The sequence below is a fragment of the Phoenix dactylifera genome, chromosome 15 (assembly GCF_009389715.1).
Source record: "Phoenix dactylifera cultivar Barhee BC4 chromosome 15, palm_55x_up_171113_PBpolish2nd_filt_p, whole genome shotgun sequence".
Taxonomy (NCBI): Eukaryota; Viridiplantae; Streptophyta; class Magnoliopsida; order Arecales; family Arecaceae; genus Phoenix; species Phoenix dactylifera.
In genome coordinates, this window is record NC_052406.1 from 8,827,194 (window position 1) to 8,851,579 (window position 24,386).

The 24,386-nt window shown below is 39.1% G+C and overlaps 3 protein-coding genes across 6 annotated transcripts; 2 read left to right on the forward strand and 1 right to left on the reverse strand.

Annotated features, from left to right (window-relative positions):
• Positions 1-1,242: 1,242 nt before the first annotated feature.
• LOC103716314 (ubiquinone biosynthesis protein COQ9-B, mitochondrial) lies at positions 1,243-6,201 on the forward strand. The gene is made up of 6 exons (XM_008804265.3): positions 1,243-1,700; positions 1,820-1,927; positions 4,954-5,115; positions 5,203-5,374; positions 5,798-5,871; positions 5,989-6,201. The coding sequence occupies exons 1-6, from the start codon at positions 1,398-1,400 to the stop codon at positions 6,067-6,069; spliced, it is 900 nt and encodes a 299-aa protein (XP_008802487.2). The 5' UTR covers positions 1,243-1,397; the 3' UTR covers positions 6,070-6,201.
• Positions 6,202-10,570: 4,369 nt separating this feature from the next.
• LOC103716313 (SPX domain-containing protein 5) lies at positions 10,571-12,599 on the forward strand. Its single transcript, XM_008804264.4, has 3 exons — positions 10,571-10,962; positions 11,040-11,205; positions 11,940-12,599. The coding sequence occupies exons 1-3, from the start codon at positions 10,738-10,740 to the stop codon at positions 12,308-12,310; spliced, it is 762 nt and encodes a 253-aa protein (XP_008802486.2). The 5' UTR covers positions 10,571-10,737; the 3' UTR covers positions 12,311-12,599.
• A 1,454-nt stretch (positions 12,600-14,053) lies between these two features.
• On the reverse strand, positions 14,054-24,145 carry LOC103716312 (translation initiation factor eIF-2B subunit beta). Of its 4 annotated transcripts, none has more exons than XM_008804263.4 (10): positions 23,867-24,145; positions 23,627-23,781; positions 21,529-21,816; positions 21,202-21,328; positions 19,885-19,992; positions 19,613-19,715; positions 19,410-19,535; positions 18,251-18,444; positions 14,816-14,944; positions 14,054-14,665 (listed from the first exon to the last, which is right to left on the reverse strand). In XM_008804263.4, the coding sequence occupies exons 1-9, from the start codon at positions 23,917-23,919 to the stop codon at positions 14,854-14,856; spliced, it is 1,245 nt and encodes a 414-aa protein (XP_008802485.1). In that variant the 5' UTR covers positions 23,920-24,145; the 3' UTR covers positions 14,054-14,665; positions 14,816-14,853. The 4 variants fall into 4 exon arrangements, with proteins under 4 accessions (XP_008802485.1, XP_008802483.1, XP_008802482.1 ...); XM_008804261.4 differs by having other exon boundaries at positions 14,054-14,680; positions 21,202-21,331; XM_008804260.4 differs by having other exon boundaries at positions 21,202-21,331; positions 23,867-24,144.
• Positions 24,146-24,386: the final 241 nt, after the last annotated feature.

Consider the following 24,386-nt stretch of genomic DNA (forward strand, 5'->3'; position numbering starts at 1 on the left):
ATTAATGGTGCAATGGAAGCTATGATGCATAATATCTGGAAAATCTGAAACTCCTTCAAAAGTTTCTGTAAGAAAATCTCACATAATTGTTCATTTGTGCATCCAAACCATACAAAACTAGGCCGAAAGTAATGTGATTGGGCTCGCAACAAATTAATATATAGTGTTCGAACCAAAAATAAGTAACATAGGTGCATGATTTAAAAAACAGTGAACGTGAGGTACTCCTTTCCTAGTCCTTTGTTGCAGGATTTACCGAGGCCAATCCTAGTATAAAAAAATATAAAATATATAAATAAATCTACCTCATCCTATAAGCTTAAGCTTTTGGAACAAATGGTAATTTTAATATGGTATCAGAGCAGAGGTCCTAATTTTGGATTATGTATATATATATATATATATATATATTTGTAATGATAATATAAAAAGTAGAGAGTTAATGATTCCCATGTGATTATATAAATATCTTTGTAATGATAATATGAAAAGTAGAGAGTTAATGATTTCTATGTGATTAATCGAACCATGCATCTACACAAGCTGCAAGTGATTTTTTGTCTAGCATTCTAATAAGTAGGAGAGTTTATTAGTTTTCAAATTCTAATTGCATATTTTACAACACCTCTTATGGCTCAAGCCAACGTAGCTTTTGGTTAGCCGATTATAACGATGAAAAACTTTTTTTCTTATTTATCTATTTTTTAAAAAAGTTTCTTTAATTATATCACGATTTTTAATTGCAACATGCTCTAATTTTTCACTCCTTACCCACATGGTCAGTATTAATTTTATCCAAGAGTTAGGATGCAATCATACAAAAAAACAAAAAATAAATTTTAAAAGTTAATCAACACACTTGAAAACAAGATGGATTACCTCATGCTTAATATGTTCATTGTGACAATTGGAATAGCTTGAATTTGCCTACATTTAAAGATATATAGGTCACGATCTAAAAAATAAATTTTTAATTTATATGCTCTTTTATGTATTTTATCATGTTAGTATAATTGATATCTTTTATTTTTGCATCAACTTGATCTATACTTTAATATATCAAAGTATATTAATCTTAGTTTCTATATTTTTTATTGGTGTAGATTATTTAATAGTTTGGAACTTGAATTAAATGACCTATAATTAATTTTAAATTATTATTATTTTTTAAAGAAGTTAATATAAAGTCTATCTCTATATATAATATTACAAAACAATCCGCGATTCGAGGGGTGATCGGTCCTATTCCCAGCCGTTCATTGGCCCGTTTCCTATTATATATCGGATCGCCCAACGGCCGGTACTCTGGTCTCTTCTCCTTATCTCGCTCGCAGTCCCCATTCTCCTGGCCATTTCGTCGAACAGATAAGGCGCTCGGGATCGCCTCTCTATCAGATATGTTGCGATCGGTGGCGGCTCGTCGTCTACTCGCCCACCTCGTTTCCCCTGGCCGCTCCGCCGCGGCTCCGGCCTTTCGCCGCCTCTCAACCCCGGCCTCTCCCCAGCCGAATCAGCCTCATACCTCCTCCGAACAGCCGCAAGGAGAACCCCCAAATCCAACACCAGGGGCGTCGGCGTCGTCGAGAGCCACGGGAGAGGATGGCGGGACCCACCCGCGGAGGGCCGGCCCTGGACCACGAGCAAGAGGGGACTATGAGGAGGAGCAGGCCCGGGTTCTCCGCGCGGCCCTTCCTCATGTCGTATGTCTCCGATCCGCCCATCTTCAGCTATATCTAGCGTTGTTTTTTCTTTGTGCTGTGTTTTCTTCGGTTGTTTATGTGATTGGATTGTGTTATTGTCTGGGAGATTTTGTGGACAGGTGAGGTTTGGATGGAGCGAATCCGCGATGATTGCTGGCGCAAGGGATGTGGGCATCTCCCCTTCCATTGTCGGTTCTTTTCCTCGTAAAGAGGCGGCTCTTGTTGAGGTGAAAAGAACTTCGTTCTTTCTTTGATTTTAGCTCGTTATTAGCTTACTTTAACTCTTTTTGTCATGAATTTATTAATAGTATAATAAATGCGAGTTTTGCTTCTGGAAATGTAACGCGCAACTATGAAGCAATTAGATTTGGTTGATTGGAACTGAAGTGTGGAAGCATGCGTTTGTTGCAAAGATCTAATTGGCGTTGCGTTTATATGATGCCAAGTTGTGAAGAATTGGCAGAACATTTTAAAATGTATTTAGATGATGTTTTATGCTATGAGGCCATCTTCAGCTCAGCAGCAACTAGGATATTGTGGTGTTGAATGACATGGGTTTATCAAACTAAAAGTCATACATCTTTTGCTTGTGGAACGCTCATTTTTGTTAAATATAATCCATGCTTTTACTGGGTTGTCCTTAGTTTACCTATTAAACAATGAATCTTGCTCACCAAAAACTTCCATTATATGCTTAGAAGTACTTTTGGAAGTTGCAGGGTCCAAGGAGACATTTTTTCTTTTGTTATAATCTTGCTTAAAACTACTATTTAGTGGTCGGGAGAAAAATTTCTAAGTACAAATATTTAAATGAACAATGAAAGCAAGTCTTATAGTTGTCGATGGAGGGAGAAAATGGTGAACATGGATTTTAGCGACATTCAAGTTATTCTCTCTCTTTTTCTGGCTCATCTGCAAATGTTTTTTTTTTCTCTCTTTTTTTCCCCACTGGGCGTGGCGCGCGGGGGGGGGGGGGGGGGGGGGGGGGGGGGGGGTCTCATAAGGCTATATTTTGTTATTGATGTCTAAGTTTTTAGTAGAATCTCATAGAAATGCAATTTTTAATTTTGCTTACTTAGCTGTCTTGTCCAAAAGAACATTTCGTCAGGACCTTTATAATAAAACTTTGTGGACGTTGGTGTTTGTGGTGGATTAGATTAGTGAAGGAATGTCGCTCATCTGTTTATTAAGTATATCTTTTTAACAAATTTCTAGAGTGGTGTCATCAAATTCAGCACCGTATTCCTAGCAGATGAGCAGTCATGCTGACAATGCTACATTAATGATTTCTTACGAGCATCCTTGGTGGGCATGCATGGAACTTGTGTGTCTAGCAATGCAGATCATATATCTTCTCACGATCAACTTTTCAAGGCAGTTGTTTCTGATGCTATTTTCTTTGACAGTTGTTGGAAAAGGTGTTAAGGAAGAAGAAAATAATCTAAATAGTTTCAGTTTGCTTCATCAGATAGTATGGTTAATTACCAAGAAGAAGGTTTATGGGTTTTAAGGAAAAGACATTGCAAGGGGATGTGCTGACGTAGTTGAGGGTACATATGGAGAACTCGTTATTGCTTTTATGTGAAATGTTAAGAATTGTGGGGATTTAGCCTTTAGTTATAAGGAGTTTTTCAAGGTTTAGAGGTATGAAGCCTCACAATTGTTTTAACTTGTGAAGCTGAATTAAGCAGCATTCTCTAGGATGAAGCCCTGGATACCTACCTGCTGTGGAAACATTGCTGCTTGATTAATAGTTATAGATGCTAAAATATATTTTGGATATAAAGTTACAGGAGAGGACTAAACCAGCTTTAAAAACAAAAAAAGAGTTTGTAGGATGAAAATTGAACAAGAGATTTGTGTAGATGCCCCTAAATCCAATACTTGTTTTGTGAAAGTATGGAGGAAGATGGTCTTAAATCTGCAATGATGGAATGGAGGTGCCTGCAGTGGACCAATTTCCGGGATTCTGGCTTTACGATAGACAGAAGCTGGAATCAGATATGATGTTTGCAATGGGATTAAAATTGAAGGGAGTCAAGTGTTGAGGCGCTTCTGAAGTTTTGCTTGACTGGCTCATGGAAATAAGATGAGAAATGGACATGCAAAGCAGTAAAAAAACATGCTACACAACCATATCATATGAACAGAGTTTCATGTAGACAAACATAAATAAGCTGCATGACATTATGATGCATAATGGGGATGCCAATATTTGGGTAGGGTCATGACAACTGTGAAGTACTTGTTAGAAACATGCTCAATTGCTCATACATGGAACACTTGAGAGGGACAAAGTGAGGTACACCAGTTGAAATGGTTTGATTATGTGTAATGAGAATCAGCAAACGCCCTGGTAAGGAGGGATTGGTTGTATTTGAAGGATCACCAATGGATCTGCACTGTATTGGTTAAAAAAACTTCAAATTGATTGCTATGTAAGTACATTTGGATAACAAGACTTACAAAAAATTGATGCAAGTGAATGGTGTAAACCCCAATGATGTTGTCTTCAGATTTGCAATTGCATTGGTAAGATCCCTCTTATCGATAGTTTGCTAACTAAAGACAATTCAAAATCGCTCCTTTTTTCTAGTACCTATTTATTAAGCACATTTATATAAGTTTCACCTCTAGTGTGCATTAATTTCTGAATAATTTGATTCATTGTCCTGTCTTACAGGCTACTTTCACTTTAACTAGCTATTGTACCTGAGATCCAAGAGTCTGAACTCAGGTTCTGTTTGGATGCCTACAATCTGATATATCCCGCAGCAAGCAAACTAAATTTAAGCGGGGACTTGTATTGTCTGCACAATGTGGTGCAATTTTTGCATCATTTGACATATTTTTACTAGTTTTGCCCCCTCCCTGAAGGCTGAAACACAAGCATGAATACGTTTGGGGTGTGTTTGAGAAGATAAAGATCATGAGGCATTGGCTCTATAAATAGATTACTATATAATGACACATGCATGTTGTCAAGAGAATCATTTGATTATGGAGGCCTTTTAGTTTATTGTTTTTGTATCATTCTTGGTTAATGGTGCAGACAGTATGTTTTTTTTTTTTTGGGGGGGGGGGGTCACCAATGTGTTCTGTGCGATGGGAGAATATTCATGATGTAACTTAAAGACATGTTTATCAACTATCTTAAGCATGTCCTCGTACGCTTTTTATATGATGGTTCATTTTTGTTTTGGTCTGATGTCTCTCTCTCTCTCTCTTTTTTTTTTTTTTGCTATCCATGCAGTTTTTCATGGATGACTGCCTTCAGAGACTTATCGATAGAATTGATTCTGGAGAGGAGTTGAAGAATTCAATACTTAGTGACCGCCTTTCAAAGCTTATCCGCATCCGGTTGGAGATGCAAGCACCTTATATATCAAAATGGCCTCAAGCACTGAGCATCCAGGTATAAGTTTTTGCATTTATCTGTGGGGTTACAGCTGTATCAAATGTAAAGATTGATTTTAAAGCTACTTATATTGCTGTTTGACAGGCACAACCCATGAACCTCCCGACAAGTTTTAAGCAGCGGGCATTACTGGTTGATGAGATTTGGCATGCTGTTGGGCACACGGGCTCTGATATTGACTGGTATGTGAAGCGAACAGTACTTGGAGGTATATACTCGACATCTGAGGTGTATATGGTGACTGATCATTCCCCAGGTTTGTCCTTTCTTTAACTTGTTTGATTTGTCCCTTTTCTGCTCTGAGCTTTACTTTGTGCATAACTTTTATGTACTTAATTGACATCTATGAACAATTTCATAAAATGCTCTCTTTTTTTGTGACACCAGCACCCATAAAGCATTAGCTAGTGTGCTTCATAGCTACTCATTTGCCAGATAAATGAAATATGGTTCTGTTTTTTTATGGTACATATATGAAATATGGTTCTGTTAACAGTTATTAACTTTTTGGTAGCCACTAGTTTCCCTGTTCATGTTGTTTATCTTGCTTTGAGTGGCTTACTCCATTTATCTTTGGAGCCCTTAGTGATGTTTTAAAAAAAAACAATAAACTTCAAAGTTCTGTTCATCTTTGGCCCTCACATGGATGCCATCTGTACCGGCATGGCTGTTGTGATAGATTTTCGTGATACATGGAAGTTCTTGGACCATCGGATTAAAGATGCTTTTGATCTTCAGAAGACTGTGCAGGAGGTATCATTCATCATTCCAACGTTACTATGTGCTATTTTCTCCTATTTGCACTGTATTTTCTTGCATCCAAAGACTGGCTATGGTATTTGCTAATGCTATGAAACAACGCTTTCTTAGGCTGCTTATTTAGCTGAGGCAGTTGCAGCGGGCATGGGAAACTCGGTGCAGGGAGTCGTGAGGAGGGTGTTTCAGGGTTGAAAGGTCCCAAAGCATGTATTGTAAATCTCCATGAGGAATGCTTTTGGTGTTTCATTGCTCAGTCTGTCTTCTTTATCAAGATGTTGATATAACTCAGCTTTTGGTAAATAAAGAATTTTCGACTTCTGAGATCCCGAAAATTTGCAAATTTTCATGCGATGCATTTATAAGTAGTTTCTGAAAGTAGGCAAAACAACGGTAAGCATGAACGGTAGTCGTCTGCTGATACACTTGCAGAATTTGGATGCAGCAAGTTTGATATTCTTGTTAATAACACCACCTGAATGGTTTCTGAGACCTGAAAAAGCACTATTAAGATACAAATTAATCGTTGTTTTGCTCCACCGGATGAGGGTGCCAGAATGGAAGAAATGCTATTGATGCAGCGCAGACACATGGAAAGGCATCTAAACGGATGTCTACTACAGCTGCTGGCAAAGATGAAATGGGGCTATGCCCAAATGGCTATCCTTAATTTTGGAAAAACTTTTCATTAAGGTATGCCATACCGACCCGAACTAGGCGGTTCGAGGCATACCATACTGGTTCTATACTAGTATCTGATATGGGTGGCATACCGACGTTCGATGTGCCAAAAAAATTTGTGCTATAGCATATCGATATTGTGCTAATATGATACTGGTACAAGGTCCGGTATCTTGATGGCGAATATAGGATTGTGTGATATTTCTTATCCAACACGAGAATTGGATCTGGGTTCTTATTTTTTACGGTCCTTCGGACCGGTGTTTTAATTGCTTGCTTCGTCCGGATAATAAAAGTGGTACGACTCCACATTTTTTTTAAAATAAACCCCAGTCGGAAATGCCATCAGGTTAAATTAGGCTAGATTTGGGCTAGATCCAAATCTAACTTATGTTGCAGCCTGACGAGTGCCCCATCCATTTGGCCAGGAAGAGTGCGAAGACATCATCAACTACAAGATGTCCTAGCTTATTGGAGAAATTGTTATCCCGCAATACATCAATGTACCCAATTTCCCCTGTAGGGCAAGCTTGTAAGCAGGACCAGTGAATCCCCCCTAGTGTCATGATCCAAGAAAAAAATAATTGGGGATCTCCTGATCTCCTGCAATAGAGGTACGTAGTGGAGCAAACACCTTCTTAAATATGTACCCCACAAGTGCCAGCAAATGCTTGGAAAAAGTGAGAAAGATGCAGTAAAATTCAGCCATTGAATGAATTGGGCTTGCTTGCAGGTAATGACAGCCCGATATGGTCCGACGTGGTGAGGTAGCTCAAGAGAGCCGAATGTGCTCCCCTATTTGGCAAGGGATTGCAGGTATGTGCCTATGGCTATGTCTAACTTTAGGTAGCTGATCGGTAATGGGCGGAGTGTAGATGTGGTCGAGTATCCTTGGATGGACTCACTCTTGGTGAGGCTCTGGCTAACTATGGTCAACGTATCGAGACCGTGGATGGACTTCGAGTCTGCGATCTTCTTCGCTCGGCTGGGGAGGGGGGGTGGGATATCACCCGGATTGATCAGCAGTTTGGGGACTATCTTGCAGTGAGGATCCGGTCGATTCTGATCCCAGAGTTTGCCAGCCCGGACGTTATGGTGTGGAGTACGTCCTGCAGAGCCGGAGTCAAAGTGGGTGATGTCTATTGCTTACTCCAGAGTGAGCAGCGGCCGGGGCTGGATTGTGCTTGGATTTGGAGGTTTGGTCTCCATCCGAGGGTGATCTTATTCCTCTAGAAGGTGGCCTGAGGCCGGCTCCCAATGAAAGTGGTGTTGAGTGGGAGAGGACTGGGCATTCACCCCTAGTGCTTTGAGTGCCAGGTGGATGAAATTGTGGACCACGTCCTGTTCCAGTGCGAGCATGCTAGGAGAGTTTGGAGGCTAGCTGCGATCCCGCTAGATGTTTGGGGTCACTCACAGTCTCAGCAGACGGCTATTGGGGTGACTTATACTGCTTATCAGATCTGGCTAGCTAGGAAGTCTTGGACCTTTGGCAAGAGCTGTCCTTCCTCGGGGTTTGTTGTGGAGTGGGCTCGAGGTTAGGCGGCAGACATTAGTCAGGCATATATGTTGGATGGACTTTTGATAGCTCGAGGCACCTGAGGCTCTATTTCTGCTCGTATGGTGTCTCGGATGGTGTTCTTTACCTGGGAGCCCCCACCTCCGAGTTTCCTCAAGGTCAATTTCGATGGATACATGCTGGATAGTGGCAGGAGGAGAGGTACTGGCTTTATTATCGGAGGCCCGAATTTCAAGGTGATTGTGGCTGGTGGCTACCAGATCTTTGATACCTTGATCCCGAAGGTTGAGCTGATGGCGGCGTGGGCCGGCCTTGGTTATGCTCGACGTGTGTTGCAGGCTAGGGCGATACTACTTGAGGGGGATTCGGCTACGGTCATTGGATGGGTTCAGCGGATTGTTGGCGATGCGAACGAGTGCTACCCCTTTGATCCGAGACATTCGAGCCATGGTCTGCGGTGGGGTAGCATTCCAGGCTAAACATGTCTACAGAGAGGCCAACGTGGCCTCGTACATGGTCGCAGACTGGGTGGCCTCGTGGCCAACCACTTCGGAGATACCCTTTGGGTTGGAAAGAGTGAGCTGCACAGTATACCCCAGGATATGCTATATTTTGACCTTTTTGGATGTATCCATACTAGAATTGTATGAATCATCCAATTTAGCAAAAATAATAAAAAAAAAGAAGTTTGCCGGTAGGCTAGAAGATTTGGGAGGTTACATTAATTTTGGGTTGGAAAGTTGCTTCCTAAAATAGTGTTTACCCTTGTAAAGGGTTGATCAAAATAACACGATATCTATTGATGAGATATAAACCTGCGAGATCCCTTTGGCCATCATGCTAGCGGCCAAGTTCAAGCATGGCACCTTATCCTTTATCCTGGATGAAGGAAGCAACAATGTACGGAGTGATGCTTTAGATTTATTTGGTTTCATCGACGCGAACCAATCTACACGACTTGTTATCATGACGCATGGGCTCCATCATTTTAATTCAAACTTTGTTTTTATTTGTGAGAAAAGAAAGGGAGGAACCCGTCAAAGCTTTATTTCATCAAGAATCATTTGCATTTGATAGCCCACATAGAAGGTATCCAAGAGCATCAAAGAAGAATATGCGTTTCTCCTCCTATAAATCCAATCAGGAAGAGGGAGAAGTTGGCAGGAAAAACAACAACGAAGACGTTGCACTAAAAACCAATATCCTATTGTTGTGGGAACGGGCATCCCTCGGAGCATAAACTCCACTCCATAGTAATTATAGGACTATAAACTACTGAGGAGGGTCCATTTCAAAGGATATCCATAGTAGCATAAACCCGGATCCTGTCCACATATTACTCAACCTTGAAAGAGACGCAATTAAATCGCCTTATATTTTTCTAACCAACTTCTCCCCTCCTTTTCTCTAGAGAGCAATGAACAAATCCACGACCTCATGACTTCAGGAATCCTTGAACAGTAGATCAGAAGATTCCTTGGAATCATCCCATCTTGCCCACCGGCTTTGCCTTATAAAATAAAGACGTTTAAGGCAAAGAAAGGTCTTTGGAGACCGAACTTTTACGGAATATGCTTATGCGCTGAGGAATGGGCTAACATTTCAGTCTCCTTCCAAAGACTCGTTGCCTTCAGTTATTTCCCCAACTTCCTCTCTCGTCGTTTTAAATAACGGGCATCACGGTTGCAACGGCTACTGTACAATTTTCAGGAATATCCCACGGATATCTAAATATCAGCTGCTTTTATTTGTCCCATTATTTCAACTTTTTTGTTTACTATTCATATTACTAAAACAAAAAAAAAAAAAAGAAATCTAGTGTTAAGCTCTACTATTCATGCATCAATAGCCTACTTCTAGTAGTTACACTACTTAAAAAACAATTTCTGTGTTCTTTCCATGGGTGCATGGTAGAACCAATCAAAAGTTGCAGCAAGTTATACATATCATATGAAAGTAAATCTTTCATTAAAAAACAAGGAGAGTACGCCACCCTTGCTGCTTTTTACATCGATTTATCAACACTAATTATTTCGAGTACATCTATCTATCTATATAAATTATAGGCTTTGATTTGTCAAACAAAGCCATCACTTCATTATTATTTATTAATTTCGGTTTTTTTATTAGAATACTATTTTCAATTTTATCAGCTAGTATGAGGCAAAAAAACAGTAACTACTTAACTGCATGCTATAATATGGGCTAGGTCAATTGGTAACAAGATTGTGGCATGGTGCAGCAATTCTGCCATCCCATATGGCATGCTATAACTGCATGGATAGTATTCGGTGGAATAACTTTGGGCCTTATCTCACCTTCCTTTTGCCACCATCAAAAAGAAAAAAGAGAAGAAGAAGAAGGGAAGAAAGAAAGAAAATCCAGTCAAAAGCAGCCTTAAAGCCGGGATCCGTTATAGTTAATGGGACAACGGCAATAATCAAAACTTCGCTGTCCGTCACCCTTGCACACACTCTCTCTCCCTGGCCAACACGCTTGGCATATGCTCTCAAATATTCCCCTCCTTACCTCACCCAAAACCTCACTCCTCCCTATATGGCTCCGCCTCCCCCCTCCTCTTCCTCTTATAATAAACAAGGCCGCAAGCAATATAGTCATCCTCATGTAAGATAGGAGAGAAGAGCTTCAGAGGAGAAAAAAGAGTGATGAAGTTTGGGAAGAGGCTAAAACAGCAGATAGAGGAGACCCTCCCAGAGTGGAGGGACAAGTTTCTCTCCTACAAGGATCTCAAGAAGCTGGTCCGCCTCATCTCCAGCACCAACCCATCTACCGAGGCCGAGATGGCGTTCACAGATCTTCTCGATGCCGAGATCGATAAGTTCAACGCCTTTTTCGTCGAGCAGGAGGAGGAATTCATCATCCGCCAAAGGTTGGGGCATGCGGTTTCACTTCTATCTTAGATGCTAGACGGAAATTTTATGTTTTGTTGTTGGTTGTATCGAATCAGGAGCTGCAGGAGAGGATTAAAAGAGTGATCGAGACGTTCGGGCCCGGCGGGAGCCAGCCGTCGGAGACGGAGTATGCGGCGGAGATGGGGAGGATAAGGAAGGACATCGTTAATTTCCATGGCGAAATGGTCCTACTGGAGAACTACAGCAGTATTAATTACACAGGTCCTTAATTCTCTTTTACTCCCGGGCATTATAGGATATCTCATTTCCATCAATAATTTGCTTGTGATAGTGTGAGAACCCATGCAAACATATGTTTAATCTCATATTGGTCATTCTCTATTCGCTAGGTAGATATTGGATACTCATACAGAATCAAAAAAAACCAAATAATACATTTTGGCTAGCCATTTTTAGCATGGAATTAAGTTATTATAAATGGTATCATAACGGAGCCAATCCATAACCCATATGGAGTAAGGAATACTGCAGCATGGTCTCATTGAGGCTAACCACGAGTTGATCGTGAGCTTGGGAATCTTTGTGGGCGTATGTTTAGTCCCACATTGGTTGTTTGCTGGGTAGAACTTGGATATTTATAAAGGATGAAAAAAATCCAAAAATACTTTTTGGCTAACTATTTTGGATTAGGTCCTGGATTGTTACAAATAGAGTCGAAGGTGAGCCTCCATTTTGCTGCTCTTTGCCTTCTTAATCAAGTGAAGAGACTAATGCACAATTTGAAATGAAGTGTCGCAAATTTTCTGACCTCTACTCAATTCAATCTCTACGAGTGCAAACATCTGGCATCTTTAGATTAACTAATTGTTAATAAATACTGAATTAGAATTCATTCGCAAGGAAGCCCTGCGTAAGAGTTTTTCTTCTTGAAAGAATTGCGTCGTCCAAAATCTCTGAAGGGAAGGTGAGGAGGTTTGAAGATTTTAGTGTTGCAGGGCTGGCGAAGATACTGAAGAAATATGACAAGCGGACAGGAGGGCTGCTGAGATTGCCATTCATCGAGAAGGTTTTGAAGCAGCCCTTCTTCACGACCGACCTCGTCTCCAAACTGGTCAAGGAATGCGAGAACACGATGGATGCCGTGTTCCCGGTGGTAGCTCGAGAGCAAGCTGAGCGAGGCGAGAGGGAGGCATTGATGGCAGCAGAGCAGAGCATCTTCAGGAACACGGTAGCTGCGCTTGCGACCATGGAAGAACTGAGGAAGGGAAGCTCCACCTATGGTCACTTCTCGCTGCCTCCTTTGACTTTGCCTGATGCTGATCTCTTGCAGCCTTTCCAGCTTCCCTCTCCCATTCCCATACAATAATAGTTACAGTAAAGAGTATCCTCTTTGATGATATCCGTGTGAGATGAACTTTTATTTAATATGCTTTCATTTTTATTCCTGCTAGGATGAAATGACTGTAAGAACTCAAACACAGTGAGTGCAAGGAGGGAACTTAGCATTATATAAGAAAGGGGCATGCAGTTTACATTTGCTTGCTTGTTTTGTACGGACACTATAACCTGTCGTGTGAAAAAAAGGAATAGATGGCAATAAGCAAATGGTTTGATATGACTTAATACTTTGGAAGTGCCTGATTTAGATAAAATTTTTGAGATAATATGTATTAACTTGGCTGGACCATGATTAATACCGAGAATTGTTTATCTACAGGGCTTATTGTGGTAACTATGTTAGTTATGAATGATATATTTTAAGATGAGATCATGATCAATAGTGCAGATTTTGGTTTGAAGAGTTCATCAAGGAATTTTGCACCAAGTTATTTACTGCATTTTTTCTTGTCTAAGGAACGATGAATAAAGCTTCATCGCCATGGCTGCCACCTTGTGTTCCTTCATGAATCTGTGTCGCGTATTCAGTCAATGTTTGCCCGTGAGGGCTTAAACAAACTCGCATGAAGGTTAAGTGTTGCATCTCAAAGTCATAAAATCAGCGATACCGATTGCGCACAGTGTTCATTATATGCAATTTTGATTGGATGGTATGATATTTATTCTTGAGAATTGAATCCTAGGATCCGATACACATGCTTTTATATTAATTGATGTGTATGGGCTTTTGTCTGAGAGGCAAAAGTTAGTAACCTTGTATTGTAATTTATTCATTAAAAAATAAAGATAAATTGGAAAGACAAGCCGAAGTTGAACTCCTTGTTCTTCATATTTCCTTGTTGCGGCCAACGTGAGTCGACCCCGTTGGTTATGAGCTTCTGTCTTTCTGACATGGGAGTTTTATGAAGCCTTGTTGCTCCATGCAACTTGGTTCGTGCCCTATGAAACTCTGACTCACACTCAATGTGGGGTTCCAAAATAATCAATTTCTGCAGAAGCTAGGTATGAACGTTCGTTGAACCAAGTTATTGCCCATGTAATGGCAGCCTCCCCTTAACTCTCTCCCGGTTCCAATGAGTGCAGTCCAATTAATTTTGTATGCACAACTAACTCCTATAGACATGATACAGAGTTTGAGCCTCAACAGAGTGAGTTTACTGAAATGAAATTCAAGAAAGATGAATTTACTGAAAAAGGTTCTTGTAAAACCCTAAACGATGGAGTGCTCAGCAGCTGCCTTTCCAGGCTAGTGAGGCAGGGATGAGATCCAATCATCCTGAATTCCTCAGCTTAGAACCGTTTAGGTTTAACAGTTAATGATTCCTTTATAAGCTCTCCACGAGCCAACTAAAAATTCATTTCTTGAGATGCGAGCACGTATGAACATTGATTTAGTTCTTAAGTCACAATAATGATATGCAACACAAGGGAATTTCTAGACGAATTAACTAATTGAGTGGGTTCTACTGGGATAGTATTGTTGAATCTGAAAACCTGAAAGCACATAAAGTAGGATTGCCGTCAACATTTTCTTCCAAGAAATTTAACAATCACTTTTTAATATCAGCATGATCAAGATCCATTTTTTCAGTAATATTTCCTTCTGTTTTCCAGCTCTAGACAAAGCACAAATACACATAATATTTTTCCCGACTCGTACCTCTTGAAAATTCTATAGGCAATTGTTGCAGACAATCTAAGATGCGGAGGCTTAAAGAATCAATTGGAAGACCACGTAACTTTAGATTTTTCAAAATTTTCATATACGGCTTCTACACATACGAGCAAATCAATTAAAATAACAAATCCTCAGCTGCTGGTATGCATCACTCATAAGTTCACAACATAAAGCTTTCCACCTAATAATGGTTCATATGATAAAATATTATAGAAAAAGAACGAAACAAAGTCATGTAGTTGGCCACTGTCTGAAGAATGAATGGATTCCATCAAACACTCCAGATGCAGGAAGATGGGTCATCCTAGCTTTCGATGTCAATATGTTTGCTGATTTTAGATTTTAGCTGTATGAGGCTCCCACAATGCAAACAGATGTCCTAATCTGAAAAATAAGGGGGAAAAAACACCCACAGCAGCACAATTTAGACAATCGCTTTCACTGATCAAAAACTCAAGCCTGTCAATCATCTAAAGAACTATGCTGCATCAACTCCATTGAAAAGCTTCTAGATTCGTAGTATTAATGCCAATGTTTTACTTGATGGTGCTTCCGGTGACTTGTTAAACCAACGTCAGATGGTGTTGACAATTTTTTCATCTGCTGTCCTGAGCTTCTTGAGATCGATCCTAATTCCAAGTGTTCCTGTCATTAACAGAACTGATAACAAGTAACTAATTGTTGCAAAATTTTAGGAGAAAATAACTCGGAAATAAAACATGTAAAAAAAAGAGTTGGGCATGATTATGAGAAAAAACATATTAATATGAGTTTAAAAAATGAAAGAAATTTTACCGGAGCGTGCTGATATCAAAGTATTTGTTCATTTGCATTCATGAAGTTGATCTTCGCTTCACCACAAGATCATCAGCAGAGTAATAATCTGCAATGAGCCGATACACGTAAGATGGATTATGCCCTCCCCTGTAAAAATAAGGGACAAAAAGTCAGGAATGTCAACCTTATGAACCACAACACCTTAATAAAATTTAGGATGTTTTATGTTAACAAATGAAATAAAAAGGAAATGTAGTCACCAGCAGTTATTATTTTAACCAAAAAAAACCTATCCTACTTCCTTTGATTTTAGTTGAAAATATTTAAAAATATCAACTCAAACTGCCTGTAAACAGTATGACAATAATCAATTCCTTTAATAGAAATAAATAGGATGGAATAGATGACAATGAGGAGCGCAAAATAAGGTGAGATGCAAACAACAGCCAAAGAGAGGTCCTTACAGAAGGACTTTATAATAAAAATGATTCTACTTGGAGAAAAAGAAAAAGAAAGGGACAAACTCAAGGATCCATATAGTGCAACACAAAACCTTCTTCAATGATGGAAATATCTGAGATCTCAGAAAAAAGACAATATATCTGATAGGAATTTCAAACCATGCCAAGACACCTTGTTGTCCGGTTACAGAAAACAAGGCAGAACATGTGGTGCTAGGAATTGTAAAAATTATAATGGCCAAGAATTTCTGATTTAGGCATTTAGAAGAGGTATGATCCTAACAACTAGTTTCTTGAAGGTAATTTGTCCCTTAGCAGTAGTCCATAGTGGTGCCAAGGCTGGCCCAAGCCCTAGGCAATCGAGGCGGTCGCCTAAGGCCTCCCGGGAGACTGGGATCGCCGAAGCCGAAGTCGGAACTCGGAACACGCTACTGCCTACGAGGCTACGAGCAACTCCAGCATAGCTGCCTGCTGCCTACAATCCAGCCTCCAGGCGTCGCCAACGGACAACAGAGTTACGGCTTAGGGGACAAGACGTCTTCTCCATCCTGCCGTCCATAGCCCATAGGACCATACCGTGTCTTCTCCATCCGCCATAGTCGTCTAGAAGACGGAGGACTAGAGCGGCCAATCCATCTAAAGTTCTAACTTCTAAACTCTTCTTCTTCGGTCTTTCCTTCCTCCGGACCTCTTTAGTTCTTCCATCCTTCCGAAGAAGATCAAACATAAACCACCAAAGCCCTCTCCACATTATTCCTAAAGATTGTTTACTACATTGCAGTTAAGGTCAATTGACAAAAAGACTAACAAAAGAAACATCTACTCACCAGCCATCGCTTGGCTCTACCATCCCATTCCCATACTTCCCCACTATTTGGGTAAACAGCTGCTGCTTTCTTTGTTCTTCCATCTTTCGCCCGTTCGTTGTCCTTGGGTTCTCACTTCTCACTTCTCGCTTCTCACTCTCCCCCGTCGGCCGCCGTCGGCACTCAGCCGAAGAGAGTGACGAGGGATCAGGATTCAGGGAGGCGACATGATGGCGTCTCTTCTCGGCCCTCTGCGGCTCCGCCCTCTCCAACCTCCAGGTGAGCAGCATGAGCTTCCGCCTTCCATGGTTGTCTATTTCTCCCTGAATTTCTAAGTATTTGGTGTGTTTGGATGATAGCCTGATTAGGTTTTTGAGAATTGGGGTTGGAGTATAGAAAAGCTGGTCTCGTGCCTCTTGGAATTAAATTACCGATCCTTCCAGACTGTTCGGGCATTTTCTTGCAAGATTCCGCTTTTTATTTCGTGCAGTGGTATGTATGGATGATGAACTGATTGGATTCATCATGTGACTAGAGTCTAGAAACGTGATTCTCAAATTAATTTAAACTTGTTTTAGATTCTTTTTCGTATTTCATCTATTTGGGATGAGGCCCTTTTAGCTATTACTAGCTTCTGGTTTTTATGTTCTGGAACGGTGTGCTTGTTTGGATCGTAGTTTGAGTGGGTTTGCGAAGTGGGTCAGGCACGGTTTGAAGAAAGAAAGAGTAGAAAGTTGGAATCTTTGTAATTAAATGAGCAGAATTTTGAATTTAATATAGGCATGATTTTTTGCATATTTTATTGTCTATTGCTTTGGGTATAACTTTATGCTTATTCTTAAAATTTGACAGTAGCTTTTCATGTCTAGGGTCCCCATTAAAATTGACAGTAGCTCCGACACCACTTCTCGCTGTCGAGTTCGGCGCCACTTGTCAGGACTTAAGTTCGTCATTGAGTCCAGCACCGCTTCTCTTGACATTTCGGATTTTATCATTTTCAACTCTCTTATATTTTGATTTGTTTGTAGTGATTGTCTTAATTGTTTTGTTTCATTAATTTATTTTTAAAGTATTTTACACTTATTAAATTTTTTTATTATTTTTTTAGAAAAAATGCCTCTCTTAGTGAGTTCGCCTTAGGCCCCTAAATGCATTGGGCCGCCCCTGAGTGGTGCTATAACAAAAGCACAGATCACAAAAAATTATACTTAAGCATAAGATAATATTAATAGAAATCTGAGCTAAGAGAATAGCCTTTTCACGACGTGTTTAAAAGTGACCTAGGTTTCTTAATAACCCAAGCAATGAATCTCAAAATGGACATTCAAAATCTTTCCTAATACACAAAATTAAATCAAACCGTCACTGTCCAAAATTAATTCTTAATGACTTTAAAGTAGGACTTTGCACAACAATCATGCTAAAATAGGACTCTAAAACCAGAAATAAACATTACCTAAATAAAATATTCGAAAGTACAATGCAATCAGAAGTAGACTAATTTATGCCATGATTAAGTGATAGAAATTCAACCAAAATCATAACACTCTGTGCAATGATTTGTTCGAATCTGCCATGATAGGATAGAATATACATCTGTGGAGCAGAGATCAAAGACCTAAAAATATGGATTAGAGTTGGGTCCACAATATCGTACAGAGGTTTAAGCTTGACATGACTCACGAGTGAATGGGGAAAATAACTCATATAACCAATCCTAAATGGATATTTCTCGTTTGTTAGGTAACTATACACATGATAACAGTGGTCACTAGCTATAAATTAGTTTATCTGTCATGTAATTATAGTCATTATAACCTCTTATCCTTTGGGAGGATGTACCCTTCATTCTCTTAATGAATTTGGGCTGTGGCTCATTTCCTCTCAAAAAAAAAAGAAAAAAAAAATACTTGTTATAATAGTAACCTTGCCTCGTTGTATGAAACCAGTACATTTAAGGGAATTTAATGACACCTCAATGATATGCTATTTTGGTATTGACATTTGATAGAGTTGTGCATACAGGATAAAAGATGCTCTGGCAATTTATAGAACAAGTTAACATGCTCTACAGTTCCCGTTTACAAAAAATTACAAAGTTGAGAAGAAAGGGGGTCAAATTTCCTATTTTTCTCCATCAGCATGCAAGAATAGAAAAAAGAAAAAAGAAAGGGAAAATAACTTACGTATCGGTAATGAAAAGGCTGACAAGCTTTGGAGGCACATAGTCAAATGCTGGATTAACAACATGAAGAAGAGGTGACCCGCCATGACTACCAAAATCCATACAATCTGAAAACTCCCCAAAATCCAACAAATCAGATGGAGATTTGAGATCATTCAGCAGAACCTCTGGATTATGTGGGTATAAGGGACACAACTGCCATGAAGACAATGGACAAACAAATAACATAAGGATGTAACTCTGGCACCACGTATCTGATGTGATGGATAAGCATAGATGTCACGATGATAACTTTCCAGGAAAAAGGCAAAAATTAAAACAGTTCCAGCAAGAAGGAAAAAAAGAAACGATGATCTAATCATATAACATATGTAATTTTATTTGGTAATTATATAAATATGAAATTGAACATATGTAATTGAAGTGAATGAATTAGTCACAAAATTGTAGCTCTGATTTACTTTCATCAGGAAAATTTCTCTTAAATTCAAGAAGTTTTCTGAAGTCCACTCAAAACTTCAAGAAAGAGTAGTAAGATGTGCTCTGTGAGGTTCATGTTGTATGGTGTAATCTACTTCCTAAGGACTTGAGATTTCAAGAATTTCAAGTGTGGTTGTTCTCTTTTAATAAGAGTGTCTGCCCGAGGATGTATGAAAGGACTTCTCAAAGTGCATTTACTACATGAAATACTTTAGAGTAAAATTTATCGAACTGTTTCCATATTTTTCTTTCCTTTTTTTCTTGTAAAATCAATGTCTGCAGTACTTAACTTAAGTTACCACTCACAATTTATCAACCAGATATCAATATAATATAACACCAGACACTGGCTTATTTTTTTAATGTAACAGAAAGTTCATGTGAATAATAATAAAAGCAGCTGCAGTAGAAATGACACCAACTCTAGCAGTAGTATAGTCTGATCAGAAAAGGGACAAAGAAACCTATTACAGAGGATACCTACTACATTATATTCCACCTTTGATGACTTACTATAAAGTACTATACATGAACTCAATATAAAATTTTTGACCAGCAACGTATAGTGTTGAAATGTTTTGATATAGCAAAACACATTGCAAATGCTGTCCAAAGCAGGTGCAATCACTGATCCAGAACAATCACTACATTGCATAAAGTACCAAATAAAGATAACTAACCTTGTGACTACCAGCAACCACAACAAATGGGACAGCATGCCTTTGAGCAGCAAGTGCAACCATATTAATGCCTACTGGTGCAATAACTCCACCATTTGCCATGATTGCATGAGCTCCGACTATCACCTATATAATGAAGTATTAGAGTTATGTAAGAAAATAAATGAGTTTCCCACTAACAAGAAAAGGGTTGTCCAATCTACCATGTTCACTCGGGAAATCATGGCAAAAACCGCAGAATCAGTTATAACAGTGGTTTGTATGCCTTTTCCAACCAGCTCTTTTGCAAGAACATGCCCCTGATACCTGATTGGCAACCATGATATCAATGGAGCCATAACAGAATATTTCAGGAAAAAATCATAATGATTCACAAACTAAACTGCTCAAGGCAATTGACTTGCTGTCTAAAATCATATAGGAAAGACGTTCCCTTGTGTATTAAAATAGAATGATCAAGGTGTGGTGTACAAACCTTGGAGCACCCTCAGCAACAAATACCCGAAAAGATCGATTTTTCTCTTTTGCCGCACAAAGGAATTCCTTGACTGTTCTTGAACGGCCAAAAGTTAAAATGACCTCACTGACAGGAAGAAAAAAAATCATGGTCACACAAATTAACTCAAGCACCAATATTCTGGGGCAATATGGGGGCATCTGGACATATAACAGCTGTTGAAAAAATTTCAATCACTAAAAAATAAGTATATAAGAATACAAGTGTAAGACAAAGGCAGGGTAGCATCAACCAGTCCGGTAAACCGAGGCCAACTTGAGAAAACACAATGCGAATGTAACAAGAACAATGCACAATAACATACTTAAAAATAATCACCGTTTTAGATTTTACCGCCAAACTTCAAGTTCCATAGGTTTTAAAAAAACTATCATTTTTCTTCATAACATGCATCAAAAAATATTCATTATATATTTTCAATAACTCACTTCATGTAGTTATTATATTTCAAGTGTGTTGAAGAAGGTCCATGATGTCTAATGAACTAAATTATTTATTTCAAAACAATGTCACAACAAAAAATCTAATAGATGGTAAAATGTTGTTGTTAGTGACTTTATTATCACACTAGATGACTTGAACTTTGCACATTTAACAAAATGCGGTCCCTAATAAATTAGTGTTTGAAATCTTCCAACCACACACAAATCAAATTCAAAGTATAAAGTTGTTTGGTCAGTGCATCACTAAAATGACAACAAAATGATGAACTCATTTTTTTACCAAATTAATTTAATTTAATTTTCAGGGACTGCTTGTGACTGCAAAACTTCAAACCATGGTGAAGCTAAAACATGGACCTCAATATTCTTCAATGTATTCACTGCTATTGAAAGGAGTAAGAACTGAAGGTTTAGTATTCGTGAGACATCTCAGTCTTTGTTGTGAATAGTAGAATACTAGAATGTTTGCACAATAATTCTGTTAATCTTCAGAATTCCTACTGATTTATATAAAATATACATGCTTACATATCACAGTAATGGAGATATGGATGCAGGGCAATGTCCCCATTCTATTATGCCACACACACAGAGACATAGATATATATGTATGTATGTATGTACATATGACAAGGAATAAAACTCACTATATTTTAATATAAATTACCAATACTTAAGCATGTGACAACATATACCAAAACAATAAACAAAATGTCCATCGCAATAATAAAACCTAATCACTGAAAAAGGTATACTTGTAAATTCATGATTTACCACCAGAGAGGGGGGAAACACACACACACAGAGAGAGAGAGAGAGAGAGGGATGATACTTTTGGTGAATATGCTCCACTGCTTGTTCAGAAACTTGTTCATGGCAGGTATCAATGTCTTGAATCAGTTCATTGATAGCCTCAATGACATCATGCTTTAGCTTCCGGCTCCTCAAGTTCTTATCTGCTGCTGTGGGAGAAATAGATCATACAGAATTCAAAATCTTAAGTATGTTCATATTTTTATAACCTTATACAGCTAACTTCTTGACAACCAAAACCTCATGCACAGAGGTGACTGGTTAACATTTAAGAAAACAAGTCTATTGAAGGAAAATAAATTCAAAGGTAACAAATTAGAGCCTGAAAAATAGATTAGAGAGATACATTTGCTTTTTCCTTCAGAATCACCCCCTGAAGAAGGAGGCTGAGGAGTAACAGCAGACCTAGGTATGTCTTCAAGAAGGGTTTGCAAAGAAGGGGCACGAAGGGTGCTTCTGGCAGCAGCAGCAAGAGCTGCAGCAGATAATGCTGGGTGATCCACATGTTGACCCTCATCATCATCATCACTACCAGCAGATAGGCCCAGTCCCTCAATTGCAGTTGCAGTTGAAGAAAGATCTTCCTCTCTGATGATATGCAAAACACGCCTCACAATGTTCCCCACAGCAAGCTCTATGAAACCCATTCAAATGCAAGTGCATCATTATTCCTCGGAAAGCTTTAGATAATGATTGTCTATCAGTTTAAGTAAAGACACAACTATAGAAGATTACACAAACTATTTCATATAAGGGAATGGGTGGGAGCCTGCCAATTAGTCCCACAACATATTTTCTAGGAGTGTGAAGGAAGCATGGTAAATTGCATAGTGGGCTTTGTTGACACCCAAACCATGGCACTGTAATCACACAACATATCTACATAGTGATTTCAGATCATGCCTCTTATGTTTTTGATTATCAGATTTTTTGATTGTCAGATATGAAATACAAATTGTGTATTTCAAGTGGATCATTCAAATTATGAAATTCTTTCCCTTCACAAATGGGTTCTTCAGTGCATGAATGATAGCATAGGTTATTCTAACAAAAAAGTTGTTTTAAGGAGAAGGCTCATGACTAGAAAACATTAACTAAAAGGAGACAAAGGCGGTTCTCTATGTCACGAGACTCCAATGTTGAGCACATATTCTTGACCTCCAAACTAAGTCAATTGATCTTTGTGTTTGTCATCTTTTCTCCCCTCAATATAAATTTCATATAAATATGAGTTACTTTCCCACTTCGACCTATATTCTTCAGTTTTTTTTATTGAGAAAAAGAATTCTCAACGTGACTCAAGCTGTTATGTATGAAAGTCTGAAGTTCAATAATTAGGAATTAGTACTAATGAAGAAATAGAAGAGAATACGAAGACATGAGAAGGCATGTAGGTTCCACCCCAAAATAACTTACAAAAAAAAACCCTAAAAATGTCATCTTATAATAATCAACATTTTTGAACCCAAAAAATGATGTAAAAGATATATGCTGCAAAATTTCTAATCCTAAAAAGGATCCTCAAGGCTTCAGCCAAAAAAAAGAAAAGGACTCAGAATCGATCTAAAGCGACACTATGTTTAAAATACAGACTTTCCTATATATGACCTTGACTACTTAGGTTGTCAATGACCAATCTAGAAATGTTTAAAATCCTCAAAAACACATAATCAAGCCCAAAATCTTATAAGATAAACAAAAAAACTAAAACTGCTGACTCCATTCAGCCTGTGGTTTAATAGACATAATCTCAAGTGGTACCATTGACTATTTGCAGATGTGATAAAGATTTATTTTTATATTTTCATATCAATCTATTTCCTTATAGGCTTCACATTTTGAGGACCAACCTCCTTCAACTAAGACAAATGACAGCTGACTAAGCTCATATTCTCAAAGTCCAAAAGCTAAACACTAGAAGCATCCCTCAACCCATCCACTTCCTAGATGCCAACACCACATAGTGTGTCTTTTCATCTCAAGAAAAAGCTAATTTTCCCCTTCCAATTTCTTGTCTATTCCTTTTTTTTAGGATACAAATACATCATCCTTATGACTGTTCATATCATCATTTATATATCACCTGCAATAACTTAGTTAAAGAATAATTTCTAATGCCAATAGAATATTGCAATAATGTATTGCACTAAATGGTTAGCATATTAAATGGAAGTTGATTCCATTAGAACAGAATATTTTGCGATTTAACTCTTATACCTTACAAGTTAGCAACCAAACCTTGTGATTGCCAGGATTTTTTCAGGGAACATTGACAAAAATAACGAAAATATCGTAAACAATCAACTGCTTTCAACTATCTGTGTTGGATTAAAAGAAAAACAAGCAAGTTCCTTAATTTATAGCGGGAGGTACAATTGGTCAGATTTTGATAAAGCGGAAAAAATATCTAAGCAAGGAAGCTCGTCCCAGTTCGAGAGACCCACCGACAGGGTTTGCGGCGATAAGTTGCTCGCCGACCGCCTTAACGGCATCGATCAGCGCCCCCGCCTGGTTCGTATGTGGCATCCTCTGTTGCGAGATCACCGACCGGAGCAGCTCCGCCGTATGCCGCGCGCTCGCGTGCGACCCCTCGATCTTCCTGCGTCACAAACAACACCAGATCAAATAAATGCAAATAGGAAAGTCCACGGAGTAGAATTAGGAGTCGGAGAGGGGGAGATTACCGTCTCTTGAGCTTGAGAACGAAATCATTAACGAGGGCCTGGACGTCCGGCATGGCTCCGGGAATCGCTCACCGAGTATCTCGAAGATCGATAGCTGAGAGGGTTTGATGGCAAACTGATCGATAGAAGATCGAGAACTCCAAAACCTAGCTAGGGTTTTGAGAATTCTGATCGTTTTTTGGAGAAACGGAGAAGAGAGGAAAGAGAGGGGGACAGTAGAGCCAAGAAGGGCCGGGCCAAGGGTCTACAAAGTATAATGGCACACCCTTGAGATTGATGTAGTGCAACTATCGTTACACGGAAAGTATATCTGGAATTTGAACCCCCCCAAAAAAAAGTATATCTGGAAACGGATCATACCGATTAAACCAGGCTCCGCTAACCCAAATCTGCTGATGAGATCCGATTTGAAAAGATGGAGGGCCGAAATACCAGGCATGAACATGTATAGAAATAGAAACGGCAGAACTTCATGAACATATCTCTATGGAGTTCTCGTTATGAAATTGGTGGAAGTAGG

Bases quoted from the DNA above. Each gene is read 5' to 3' on its own strand.
- LOC103716312 (XM_008804261.4), bottom strand. From the start codon at position 23,919: ATGCCGGACGTCCAGGCCCTCGTTAATGATTTCGTTCTCAAGCTCAAG. The intron at 21,817-23,626 runs GTGGGTCTCTCG...TGGGTTTCATAG, and splicing joins TATCGCCGCAAACCCTGTCG to AGCTTGCTGTGGGGAACATT. The intron at 19,716-19,884 runs GTTTGTACACCA...GTTGCCAATCAG, and splicing joins GTTGCTGAGGGTGCTCCAAG to GTATCAGGGGCATGTTCTTG.
- LOC103716313 (XM_008804264.4), top strand. From the start codon at position 10,738: ATGAAGTTTGGGAAGAGGCTAAAACAGCAGATAGAGGAGACCCTCCCA. The intron at 10,963-11,039 runs TTGGGGCATGCG...GTATCGAATCAG, and splicing joins AATTCATCATCCGCCAAAGG to GAGCTGCAGGAGAGGATTAA. The intron at 11,206-11,939 runs GTCCTTAATTCT...TTAGTGTTGCAG, and splicing joins CAGCAGTATTAATTACACAG to GGCTGGCGAAGATACTGAAG.
- LOC103716314 (XM_008804265.3), top strand. From the start codon at position 1,398: ATGTTGCGATCGGTGGCGGCTCGTCGTCTACTCGCCCACCTCGTTTCC. The intron at 1,928-4,953 runs GTGAAAAGAACT...CTATCCATGCAG, and splicing joins AAGAGGCGGCTCTTGTTGAG to TTTTTCATGGATGACTGCCT. The intron at 5,872-5,988 runs GTATCATTCATC...ACGCTTTCTTAG, and splicing joins TTCAGAAGACTGTGCAGGAG to GCTGCTTATTTAGCTGAGGC.